The sequence below is a fragment of the Dermacentor silvarum genome, chromosome 8, assembly GCF_013339745.2.
Source record: "Dermacentor silvarum isolate Dsil-2018 chromosome 8, BIME_Dsil_1.4, whole genome shotgun sequence".
NCBI classification, from domain to species: Eukaryota; Metazoa; Arthropoda; class Arachnida; order Ixodida; family Ixodidae; genus Dermacentor; species Dermacentor silvarum.
The window spans coordinates 30,910,069-30,923,060 of record NC_051161.1 but is presented as its reverse complement, the minus strand read 5'-3'; the positions used below and the strand labels follow the sequence as shown (position 1 = coordinate 30,923,060).

Here is a 12,992-nt window from a genome sequence, read left to right as displayed (position 1 = left end):
ACAGTGCATTGCGTCCTTTTTCTTCATTGGAATCTTTCGATGTATGACCAAAACACAGCTTACAGTCCAATTGTGCTTGGCTTGCGAAGCCACGCTGCGCCGCCGCCGATGTCGCCGAGCCTGAAAGAAATAATAATAATAATAATAATAATAATAATAATAATAATAATAATAATAATAATAATAATAATAATAATAATAATAATAATAATAATAATAATAAGAAGAAGAAGAAGAAGAAGAAGAAGAAGAAGAAGAAGAAGAAGAAGAAAATTACACTAAGTGCTGAAAGAATTTGACTTCGCAGTTTAAAACATGCTGTGGACCATTGCATTGTAGCACAGGCAACGCTGAAAGTTTCTGAGAACTAGATCAGTGCACGGGAATCTCCGTCGTGCATTAATGAAGCTCCGTGAATGCTTATATCAAGGGGTGGCGCTGCTTTTCTTTCCAAAGTCTAAGCGGCGAGCCAAGGGAAGGAGAGTGCCAGTATATACGACAATTATTCGTCCTCCCACATGCCCTCGCGCGCTTGCTGGCAGCAGTACCTCTTCTGAATGTATGGTGGCCCTCATTTTATCCTCGCTCAGTGAGCGGAGCGCCGGTCTTGGATTCCATGTTTCAACAGATCGAATACCGAGACGTTAAGTGCATGGCGCGGATACTCCCTCGTTTTACTTTCACAGCGTGTTTTATCACACTGCGTTTGAGTTATCAGCTTGTCAGATAACTATCTCTAGTGCGTTGACAAGGCTTTTATGGTGGCCTTCAAGAAGGTTAAATCAACTCTCCTAAGAACATCGATCTTAAATGCTTTATTCGCACGCATTCTCGGATATTCCGCATGAAGAAGGACGTGCATCCGTTATACTTGTTTATGCATAGCTCCTATCGAGCTCCTGAAGCTCCATTACGCGTTAAAAAAAGCGGGCACACCTTTGCGCATCTCCGTACTTGCCGCAAATGACGCAAGTACAGTACTAAAGCGCCTTTATCCACGCGCCACCGCCTTGTAGGCGAAAACGTGTATAGAGGAGTGTTATGCAGTACCGGCATGAGTACACGGCGTGTTGGAATACGTGGACGCCTATAAAAAAAATCAAAGAGAATTCTGAAGTTCTCTGGTGGCATCGGTAACTGACACAAAAATGATTCGCGACTTTTTTTTTTCCTTTTCTTTTGTTTTTCATCTTGTTGCTATACATTCGGTTAATTAGTTGTGTTCGCAGCATTCAAGGAGGAGCGCAACTTTGCAGACGTATAATGTTTGCCAATAGGTGCGCCAAAATCAGCGGACGCCCTATTTTACATTTATGCATGTATGAAAGACAGGACCGGAGGGAGCGTCTACCTTCCAGAAGCACTGAGGTTCAAAGCTAATGAGATCGCCAACTGGTCCGCGGTCGAGATGAGCAAGATACATTTAGTGTCGGGGGGGGGGGGGGGGGGGGCGAAAAAGAGATGGAGCCACAGTTCTAGCATAGGTAACTTTACGACATAAGATAGAGATGGGCAAAGTGCTAGACTGCAATGGACATAAAATTGATTACCTCAAGCAGGCTATAGGTGACTATTTGTCGCCGCCGCGTTTCAAAAGAAATGTTATATCATCGTCAAAAGCTGTGGTCAGTCATAGTGCCAGATTTTGCAGGACAAGGCCAACGGGTTGATTCTATACAGGCATAATTAAGGAGTTCCGTCTGCCATCGATTGCCAGCCCCGCCATAGGCACAAGCGCAATTGAGCACACTCCACTCACCGGAAAAGTTGCTCCACTTTCCGTGCTTTAGTGTTCGGAAGCCTGATATTGATGACACCACGGCTGCGACGCCTAGCACGGCTCTCAATACGTAGCCTTTGACGTGCGAACGGTTAGAGCGCCTGCGACGGTGTTGGATGAGAAGTAATGTTAATTAGACAGGAGGCCTTCTACATTGTGCGACGAAGACCACTTCAGCCATGCGAAGACGGCAGTTGCAAACCCTGCATTATTATTATTTATTATTACACATGCTACGTACTACGACGGACTTCGGAAGCGACTTATAATTCCGATGAATTACTGTACGTATACCTACCTACGAGACCGGGGACAAAATACTGTTGTTTTACTTACCTCCGTCCTTCATTTTCTGAAGGAGATAACAAGAAAGCCGCTGTCACCAAGTACTTGTGTTCTTATCAGACGATCTGCAGTATGACACATGTTAATTCTCGCAGAATGCGCGCGCGCTATCTATACTCTGAGAGATAACTGTTGACAGGCAGAAACGCAGTCGTTATTGAAGAACACTATCTTTTTACGAACAATATCTGCGCTTTTATTTTTCTTCAATGTCATATTTCAAGAGTTAGTCATGGGCAATTTGTTAACGACACCAGCGTTATTCTATTGGAGGAAAGTTTGTGTGCGTGGGGGGGATTCCCGAAACTATTCGGGAATCGGCCGCCCACCGCCCCCCTTTAGAGCTGCTCTTGAGGAACGCTCACACTTATTTATAATATACAGGTATTACACGTGATAACTTTAGAGAGTACAGCTTTCTTCTTTTTTTTTTTCTTTAGCGAGTATGTAACAGCCTCATCAAAAAATAAAAAAAATCCGGATCTATTACTCGATGCTCCGGTGAGAATGGGCTTAAGAGCCCTGAAAGACAAAGTAATTTTTCCCCTACACTGAGCTGGGCGTATAGTATAAGCCCCAGATCTGCTCAGCCATACCTCTGGCCATACAAAGTAAGTCACGAACACTTTTGATGAAGGCAGTACGTGACGAAGAATTTAAAGTCACGAAATCGCTCCTGTTCCCTTGCGTAAGGTTTTCAAGGCATAATCAGGCATACAGCTTCACGTTGTGATCGCCTTGTATGCAGGTAGTTGCTGCGCCTATGTGCTAAACTGCGGACAGTGTTTCGAGTACTGCGTGCGCGGACGACTGCTGCTTTGTACTGCCGAAACGCGCAGACGCACCTGGGCAGTCGGCACGGGTCTCTGCGGTCGTATCCATGACTTTGGGCGGCGAGGCACGCGTCTACGTTCGCTGCCCCGCCTGTTACTTCTTCTTCTGCCTCTTCTCGCGCTGCCGACACATTCCTGATGAGCGGGCGATGCCGAAAAGCGCCTCTCAACTTGATAGCTTGATGAGTATTAATTCTCTATCGGGCTCAAAAAAAAAAAAGAAATGAAAAAAGAAATGAAAAAAGAAATGAAAGACGCTGCAAAAGAGTGCTAACGTGGCTGGTCGGTGCATTTTGCTAAATAGAATAACGGTGCATATGACAGGACAAACTGAAAGAATAGATGAAGCACTGACTGCGAACCAGTGGTTCCGGAAAGGATAGATAAAGAGGGGGGGGGGGGGGGGGGGGGGTTGAGTGGAGGTGAGCCCACCTACACGTTCCATTGCAAGGGGCACTGCCCCCCCCCCCCCCCCTCCCTAGTCCCATCCTATATAGTGTACATTAAACGTTCGTTTCTCTCTCTCTCTATCTCTCTCTCTCTCACACACACACACACACACACAAAAGTCACTGACGATTGCGATACTTCCTAATGCGAAATTTGAGCGCCGCCTATACGTGTTTTCATTTCGCGATACATTGAGGCAAAGAATTTGAGAGAGACATGTATGCGATATACTGAGGAAAAGAATTTAAGACCGAATTCTTCACCGCACCGACTGGCAGTGGGCCAGTGCCATCAGTGCCTTCGCAGAGGGAGAGGCGGTATGGGAAAGATAGCATGATGAGCGGCATCAGAGTCAGCTGTGGAAGCAGACGACGTCAAAGGCGCGAGTAGTGGCACGAGTGCGAGGGGCAGTATGGGAACGCTGGCATGATGAGCGCATCAGAACCAGCTGTGGAAGACGACGCAGAACGAGCGAGAAGTGGCACGAGCGCGTTCGCGCGGTTACGCCGAGGGACGCCGACGCTCCACCCAGGAACGGGCGCCTAAGAGCTGCGCTCAAAAAATTGTTTAGTCAAAATGAGCCCCAGCTCCTGCTTCCACACTTAAATTACACATCCGGAGCCCCTGGAACTCGAGACCGTTCGCAACAGAATGTGCCCACCAAACGGTTATGGAACACATTTTCAAAAGGTCTTCGACTGCAGAGTTTACTTATCCGTGCTGAAAGGCTGAGAGTCCTTCGACTGATATGGATACAGTGCACTAGAATATGTAGACTGGAGTCAGTCGAAGGTGTCAGACAAGCACGAAAGGAAATAGTGTTCTGTAAAAAGGAAAAAAAAAAAGTTTGCGGCCGTGCAAGCCTGCACACTTATTATTTTCCCGACGATAGACAATCTACATTATCCTTGAAACGAACTTTTTCTACCTCTGTGAGGTTTACTATTTAATTCCCTCAAGCTTCCCTATTGTCCCTGCCTGTGGCAAGACATACTTGCTGCCACAGTGACAAAACCACGCGCGGTCACAACGTTGGCGTGATGAAGACCGCACAGATCTAGGGGAGCGAATGCTTCCGCTGCCGCTCACTTCAACGCATCTCCAAAACTTTTGAGTACGCGACCTCCAGCCCTAGGCGCCTGGGAATACAGTGCACATGGAGCCACCAGCCATCGCGGCTCGCGCAACGTTTGCACCCACAGGAGATTATTTCCAAGATCAGGAGCGGGCGATGTAGGCGCTAGGCCATGCGGACAGCCATGTGCAGAAACGAGCGCTTTATCACGTGACTGACCTGCAAGATTGAGAGCGCATCTAGCCACAATCCTTTCTGGTTCACCCTCGCTCGCTTTCTCTCGCACCAACAGCATATGATGCGTGGGGCGCGATAGGATCTTATCGTACTTGGACTTTATAAGGAACCACACGCCGACACCGAACACGAAAATTCGCCTGGGGCGTATGATTGCGATTGCACTAAAACACAAGAACTGACTCGCACGCATTATTACTTCTTTAGCACCAGAGTTGCAAGAAGGGCATCATACGTGCCCTTTAGAAGCAGTAAAAACCACTATAGAGAACATAATCACAAAATAAAAATTAAAAAAACCACCGGCCCTTCCCCTGTCGAGAAAATGGGGGTTAGCGAAGCTTGTCGTGTGTATACCTGACCTACTATTTTTCCTTCCCTTTCCTACTACTTCTCCTTCCCTTTCGTACTACTTGTCCTTCCCTTTCGTGCAACTTTTCCTTACATTGCGTTGTACGATTCTCTGCTCGTCGCTGTTGTCGCTTGCGTTCGATGTCTCAAGTTTGCTCGGCGGCATGGTTAGCAGCATTCGCCTGCCATTGGCGCTTGCGTTCCACTAGAAATACAAACATGTAACCAATAATTGAGAAACGCTCATACAGCGTCGGCATTAACCCACTGCTAAACCCCGGGGCCGCACGTTTCAGCTTCGCTGGTTAACCATCTATACGGAGTGCTTGGGCGGTATTTTTTTTTCTTCTTCTTCATCTTCAGAGTAGTATTGCAACGCTGAGTTAGGTAACAAGGTAACAGCACAATACATCTAAAACCAGAGCAACTGACAATAGTGGAATTTAATGGCTAATGTAGTGGTTTCCATGCAGATCATTCTTAACGTGAAGCTTTCCTTGCATTAAAACAATTGTACGCATTGCTTTTCTGTATAGCGTTCAACCGCTTAGTATGAATTCCATATGGATCAATATTATGGATGATGATGACAAAATGCATTTATTGAGGGATGGCCCGAAGACCTGTTATGCGGAATCGGAAGGGGAGAGGAGTATTCAGAGCCATCCTAGAAGCTGCGCGTCCTTGGCGAAACCTAAGAGCGAGTCCAAATCGAATGGCCCTGTCGGAATCCGCTGATCCAGTTGCTGGCCTAATCCACTCCTCGTAGGACGACACTCGCACCGCCCTCAGGTGGCAGTCCCGCTGCTTAGCGTAGCGCTGGCACTCCCAAAAACTGAAGGACGCTAAGCTTCGCCTTTAAGAGCAGAACGCGATAGCGTTATCGGGACCCGTTCGCATCGCATCGTTCGCCTCATGAAAGTAGGCTTTATTCACTGCAACACAGAACTTGGGAAAGCCAGCTTACAAAGACCAAGCTTACACCGATTCCCTTAAAGTCGGCTTCACTTTTAAACAGAAATGCATTACTGAGAAGACGGTTTTTCAGGGGCAATATAAGTCGTCTTATATTAAAATGTGAAGGCCCTAGGACCTTTTTTTAGTATTTTATTCATTGTTTGCTATTGCCCCGACGCGCGCGCGTGTCCAAAACGCATTTCTCAGGCCAAGTGCCAATTTGACTTGCCGTAGGGAGCCTACGTACATGCAAGCGCCGTTCGCTAGCATGTACGTTCGCTTGCATGTAGGCTCCCAAACTTGCCGAGGATGCCAGAGCGATTTTCGCAACTAGGCTCCCCGAGTGAGCCGGTGTTATGGTAGAAATGCTGGCAAAGCAGGTTTGTGTTTAAGTTTCCTCGTAACAGAATTATGTTTTCTCGTACATTCAAATAACAGTTCGACACTACCATGTCTGTAGGTTGTGCTTAAATTGTACTTTATCATTTTTCTGACGGATTTCACTGTGAGAAATTCAATTTTGGTTCCCCAACACCTTGCACTACGACGAAGGGCCTGCGCGGTCAGGATGGTTGCGGATGATTTTCTCCGCCACGGACGTCGACATGCAGGCCGACGCCGGATTTTCTGCGACACGGGGCCCTTAACGTTATCGCGTTAAAACATATAGGATGCGGATGGTCGCATAGCCACGCCGCAGTCAGGGCACCTGTGCGGCGCCTGGGGTGCTTCTCGGTCCTCGGAAGCTGTCGAGGGGCCAGGTTCCTGCGACGGAAGAGAGTCAGGAGAAGGGGAAGGAGGGCGTCTCTCCCGGCTTGACTAGGGAGCCTACATACAACAGCGCTTGAATGTAGGCTCCCTAGGCTTGACCGGTACTACCACCACCACTCCAGCACTTTCGGAGTGAGGACGAAGCCTATGCGGCAGCAGCACCTGCCCCGACCTGTGAAGAGACCCGCGGGAAGTGGGTTTGGGTCTGACTTGCACGGAGTTTCCTCTTGCGTCGGTTGGCTGCTGCTCTAAGAGCTCTCTCTGCGTGATACGGTGGTCCTTTTGTCGTGCTGCTTGTGCTGGTGCTGAGGGTTTCTGGATGATCCCGGGAGACGACGCGGTTGATGATGATGATGATGATTTATTGGCATCCCCTTTGAAACGGGGCGGCGACAAATAGTCACCTAGCCTGCTTGATTTAATCAGGTATACTATACATGTTCTTTATCTTGCATTTTTGTATACCTATCATTATTTTTCTTTTTCAAAAATTTACCTTGTACCGCTGCCTATGATTTTAAGAGATCAGGTCGCATCCATCTTTTCCCTACTTTTTTTCCACCAGTACTCTAATCGTCTCTTGCTGATCTCTACGGCTGATCTGTTTATGTTTCCTTCCACTTTAAACCCAAGCGCTTCTGGGAGTTGCACGTTACCTACGGTTCTCGCTGGGTGGATCCCGTCGCATTCCATTAGGATGTGCTGAGTGGTCTCTGGATCTTTACTGCAGCATACACATGTCTCATCTAATTCCGAATATTTGTTCCGATATGTTTTCGTCCTTAGGCAACCGGCTCGAGCCTCAAATAGCAAGGCACTGCCCTTTGTGTTATCGTACAGATTTTCCCTTCTAATTTCTTTCTTCTCATTCTTGTAAATCTCCATTGTCCTTTTCGTTTCCATTCTTTGCATCCAATTCACGGTCTCTATTTCTCTCACTTTCTTTCTGATGACCCCTGGTTGTCTATTTACAGTTTCGATTATCCTGTACTTGGTTGCCAACTTCCTTGACCTCTTCCTCCATTCTGTGTCCACGCTTTTCATGTAGAGATACTTGTGCACTTTAGCCGCCCATTTATTTTCATCCATGTTCCTGAGCCTTTCTTCAAAACTAATTTTGCTTTGTGCTTCTCTGACTTCAAAAGAGGCCCAACCCATGTCTCCATGCACTGCCTCATTTGTCGTATTACCGTGTGCTCCCAAAGCCAACCGGCCTACTGATCTTTGGTTAACTTCCAAACCCGCCAATATATCCGATTTTAAGCATATAATGGCATTTGCGAATGTTAGCGCTGGCACCATTACTCCTTTCCAGATTCCACGCACCACCTCATACTTATTGTGGCCCCACAGTGCTCTGTGTTTCATTAATGCTGCATTCCGCTTCCCCTTTATTTTCAGATTATCTTGGTGGTTGCTTGAGTAATTCTTTCCTTCGTTTATGTGTACGCCGAGGTACTTATATTGCTTCACTATGGGTATTACTTGCTGTTGAATTGACACCACGAAGTTACTCGTGTGCTCATTAAAGATCATAATCCCTGATTTCTCTGTGCTAAACTTAAGGCCTAGATTTGTCGCTGCGTTCCCACAGATATTCGCAAGTATCTGTAAATCTTTTTTATTGTCCGCTAGTAGCACAATGTCGTCTGCGTACATCAGTCCAGGGATCTTCTGTTGCACCATTTGTCCATTACGCATGTAGGATAAATCAAAACCTAATTCGCTGTTTTCCAGTCGTCTTTCTATGCCCTTGACGTAAAGCGTGAACAACAATGGTGACAGAGGGCATCCTTGCTTCAATCCTTGGTGAATTCCCACCATTTCATTTCCTTTTCGGCCTTCCCATGCCACTTGTACTTGGTTGTCTCGATATATCTCCCTCAGCAGCTCCACGAAATCGTCATCTATGCCTTCGTATTGAAGAATATCCCACAACAATTCCCTGTCTATGTTGTCATAAGCTCCTTTAATATCTAGAAATGCTATCCATAAAGGTCTTTTCTGAGCTATTGAAATCTCTATGCACTGAGTTAGTACAAACATATTGTCTTCTAAGCGTCTGCCTGGCCTGAACCCATTCTGTAGTTCCCCCAATACACCGTTTTCCTCCACCAAAGAAGGGCGCGCGCCGCCTCGTGGGCTCTCTCATTTCCCTCGATGCTCTGGTGACTAGGGATCCAATGAAGTGTTGCAGTGACACCGCGGGCCTCCGCATGTCTGGAGGCCTGCTTCTTCTTCTTTCTGGGGTTTTACGTGCCAAAACCAGTTCTGATTATGAGGCACGCCGTAGTGGAGGGCTCCGGATTAATTTTGACCACCGTTCTTTAACACGCACTACAACGCAAGCACATGCGCGTTTTTGCATTTCGCCTCCATCGAAATGCGGTCGCCGTGGCCGGGATTCGATCCCGCGATCTCGTGCTCAGCAGCGCAACGCCTTAGCTGACTAAACCACCGCGGCGGGTAATTGGCCTGCTTCACTAGGAGTACTTCTGATGAGGCTGTGTGGCGAGACTTACAAGCATGCAGCGCATATGCACAGGCGATTTCTAAAAATTCCGTAAAAGCTAAAAATGAACACCCTGTATAATTTTTACAGTGAAGCTGTTATTAGGTTTTAGGAGATCGTGTCCGAGTGTAGAAACGCCACGTGACCTAGCGGGAAAGGAAAAGAGCTCGACCCTGTGAGAATGCTGAGAGAGGGTGCGCACGAAAAGAACAGGGAGGGGGGTTGACGTAAGCCGCGCCGTCCAATACTCACATTGGAGGGGGAGAGCGTGAGGCGCGCCAACCAATGGCGGTGTACGAAAAAAGTAGGTCAGCGGAGGAGCGGGGTGAGAGAGGAGTTCGCGTTAGCGTTGGTTGTATATGCGGAGCTTTGGTCAAGGTCTGTATGGGAACACGCTAGGAACGTCGTCATCCGTGGACGCCGACGCGTCCCATCCCCCGTAACGCGCTAGGAACGTCATCACCCGTGGAGGCCGAGCCAGTTCTTTCAGAGCGGACATTGTTTAGTCATCGTCTAAGTGTTAAAAAATACCCCATTGCACGTGCTACTCGGAGCCGGCACCGAATCCTCTTTCCCGATTACGTAGCTAAGGGTTTACTAGCTACGTACGGTTACTAGCTAGCTTTACCATTTTGTAGCCAAATTCCACATAGCAAGTTCCCAATAAAGCTAAACCCCCAATATAGCAAATCCCACCATAGCACCAGGTTCGCTGGACTTTCCTCTTCACAGGGTTGAAGGGTTCTGACAAATATATTTATAACATGCACTTGGTAAGTGTGTGTACTAGATGATAAAAATACCTTGAGGACAAACAAAGCCGAAATGTTCTGTCGAAATTGTGATCAAGTTGGAAGAAATAGGGTTTTGACTCGTATTGCGGCTTCATTTTTGCAATGTAGCGGTTCACGTAAAAATATGGCTGATTCAGCATATATATAGTATGCTTCGTAGCCAATTTATTTAGAATGTGAGTAAATCTTGATTTAGACGAGAGTAAAAATGTTTGAACTTAACAATCTCAAGGTTCCTGAATTTTCCTTCGATCACAACATATACACTACAGTTAATAGCTTCAGAGTTAATATTTGTAATTAACTAGTTATTTATAGGGATTTAAGGTAATGTAATGTTCACTTCACCAAGGAATATATCTCCGGCCGTAAAATTGTAATAATACTAAAATGATTTTTGCAATTTTTCTGAAGTTATATAAAAAACATTCGAATACAGCTTGTAAGCACTTAAAATTGTCATTCTAATTAATATTAAGACAAAGCGCCCAGTAAATAAAAGCCTTGCAATCGGCCGCGCAACGCTTGAAACAGCAAAGCTGCATGGGCAATCATAGCCCAACATTTTCCGGAAGTGCACGCAAACTTTTCTTCTTATTACTCATGATGATGATAATTTCTTTTCGCGCGTCTCGAACTTACGGCCATGACTGCGCGTTGCATAGTGCAGCTTGCAACACCGACACCGCGTTCCAGAAGACCCACTCCGTGAATGCGTCTCTCTCTCTCTCGCGCTCATAGCGCGCAAAACCTTTTCACCTCGCAGAGCACGAGCGTACGAACGCGCCAGCTGTGGACGAAGACGACGACGCTCGAACGCAATCATAAGTTCGCATAAATGCACGTTCGGCAAGCGTGTAGCCTAGTGGTTACGACACTCGCTTTGGGACCGGGCGTACGCGGGTTCGAATCCCGCCTAGGTAGGAAAGTGTATTAACAGCGAAGCTGTTCAAGCCAGCCGTAATTTGTGGTGCGTATCAAGAAACTACCAAGAAAGAAAATAAAATACACTTTCAGGTGAAGAGGTTTTGCGCGCTATGAAAGCGAGAGAGAGACGCATTCTCGGAGAGGGTCTCCTGGAACGTGGTGTCGGCATTGGAACGCGGTGTCGGTCAACGTTACTAGATCCTTGTGTCGGTGTTGCAAGCTGCGCTATGCAACGTGCAGTGACGGCCTTAAGTCAGAGACGTACGTCGAACTGAACGCCGCTGAGCTGTCCTTCGAGTTATGAACTCCTTATGAGTGAGCGAGCGTGTTGAGACGCTGTTTGATGTGGCATTACCTAGGCGCAATTAGAACGTAATCGAGGGCTTGGGCGGACGAGGAACGCGTGGATAACACAGGCTATGTAGCGGCTGTGACACAGGCTTCCAAGTGCAAGGGTTATTTGGTGTTGCGGCGATGCCCTCTCTAGCTCTCACGCAACACCTGGCGCGCTACTGTTGCAGTAGGTGTTCCCTTTCGCCCACTCTGCTCCTTCGAGGCGCGCTCGTACCGTGGCGTCGCAGCCAATCGGAACTCCGTCGAGGTGCGCTCGTGACGTGGCGTCGCAGCAAATGGGAATTTAGGTGCCGCTTCGCTGCTACAGACGCCGGCTTTCTCGCCATTCGACGCTTTCGCGTCAAAAACTGTTCTCGCTGAAAAAAAACTTTTAATACCTGCTAAATAAATTGGCACCAAAGCGTATATACAGTATAGGCCATACTTTTACTTGGACCGCTACATCGCGAAAATGAAGCAAATGAGTCAAAACGCTAGTTTCTTCCAACTTTGCCACAATTTTAAGAGAATGTTTAGGTATTGCATGTTCATAAAGTATCTTTATGGTCTACTATACATATCTCCAGAGCCCATATCAAATATATATTCCCCAAGAAACAGTTATTTTTATATATAAAATGTTAAAAATGCTGCATTTTGCGATTACTTCTTTTAGCAAAAAGTACTGTAAATTGAAACAAAATGTAAAAAACAACTACAGCAATTGAACATCGCTGTCTTTATATTAAAGAAAATAAGTTTCTCAGGAATAGACCAAATCAATTTTTTATGAATTATTGTGCATGGCAGTTTCACTTTTGTGCGCCAATTTCGAAGCACCCTCACAGTATCAGAAAAACAATATTTTGGGGAAAAAATTGCTTCAATCAATACATTGAGGTTAAATACTATGATTTCTTTCAGGAGTAACGGAGACGGTGGAAAGAACACTTGGTACACTTGAGATTGAATGACCCATATTATGTGTATGAATTTTTGTAATGATCTGCATATGTTTGCAGGGCATTTAGTCTGAAGAGAGCAAGCAAAATATGAAATATTTATGGTTACACACTTGAATTCTAGCACTTTAAGTGCTTTGAGGCTACAATTGAGCATGACAAAACGTCTTGCTACTGTTTGCTACAAAGTACAAGTCCACCACATATTCTGAACTTGTATTTTCCAGAACCCAAGTTAGTCTTTTTCAAGCAGTGAGAATATTACCACGATACTCACAGTGCACAAATTAGTGATCGGCTATGCACTTGAGAATTTCGAGAGCATATGTCACTCATATGTGGGATACCTTGACAAAAAATGCTTCTGCTTTAAAGGTTTCTAGACAGGCACACTAGTTATCGAGAAGCTTGCTTCAAAACACGGCTAGGACTCTTTCGCCTTGCAGGAGAGTGGCTTGCATACCTTCTGTGCTCTTACTCATCCCGCACGCCCCCTCCAACAGCCTCCATGTCTGTGCTCATGTAACAGTTGAGGTTGCACTTCCGTATAGTAGTGCAAGGTTAGTAACACCAGCAAGCTATTGTCACAGTGATGCACACACAGATACATGCACAACTGGGGCCACAACGTGACCTACGGTGAAATGCCAAAGAAAGAAAAGCTA

General features: G+C 46.4%; 1 protein-coding gene across 1 annotated transcript in view; it reads right to left on the bottom strand.

Annotated features, from left to right (window-relative positions):
* Window positions 1-3,007, bottom strand: part of LOC119462052 (uncharacterized) — a 66,689-nt gene extending 63,682 nt beyond the window's left edge. The window contains exons 1-4 of the mRNA XM_037723404.2: window positions 2,971-3,007; window positions 2,117-2,132; window positions 1,760-1,881; window positions 64-120 (exon numbers count right to left, since the gene is read on the bottom strand). Coding sequence (XP_037579332.2) covers window positions 64-120; window positions 1,760-1,881; window positions 2,117-2,132; window positions 2,971-3,007 — 232 coding nt within the window. The remainder of the gene's footprint in view (window positions 1-63; window positions 121-1,759; window positions 1,882-2,116; window positions 2,133-2,970) is intronic.
* Window positions 3,008-12,992: the final 9,985 nt, after the last annotated feature.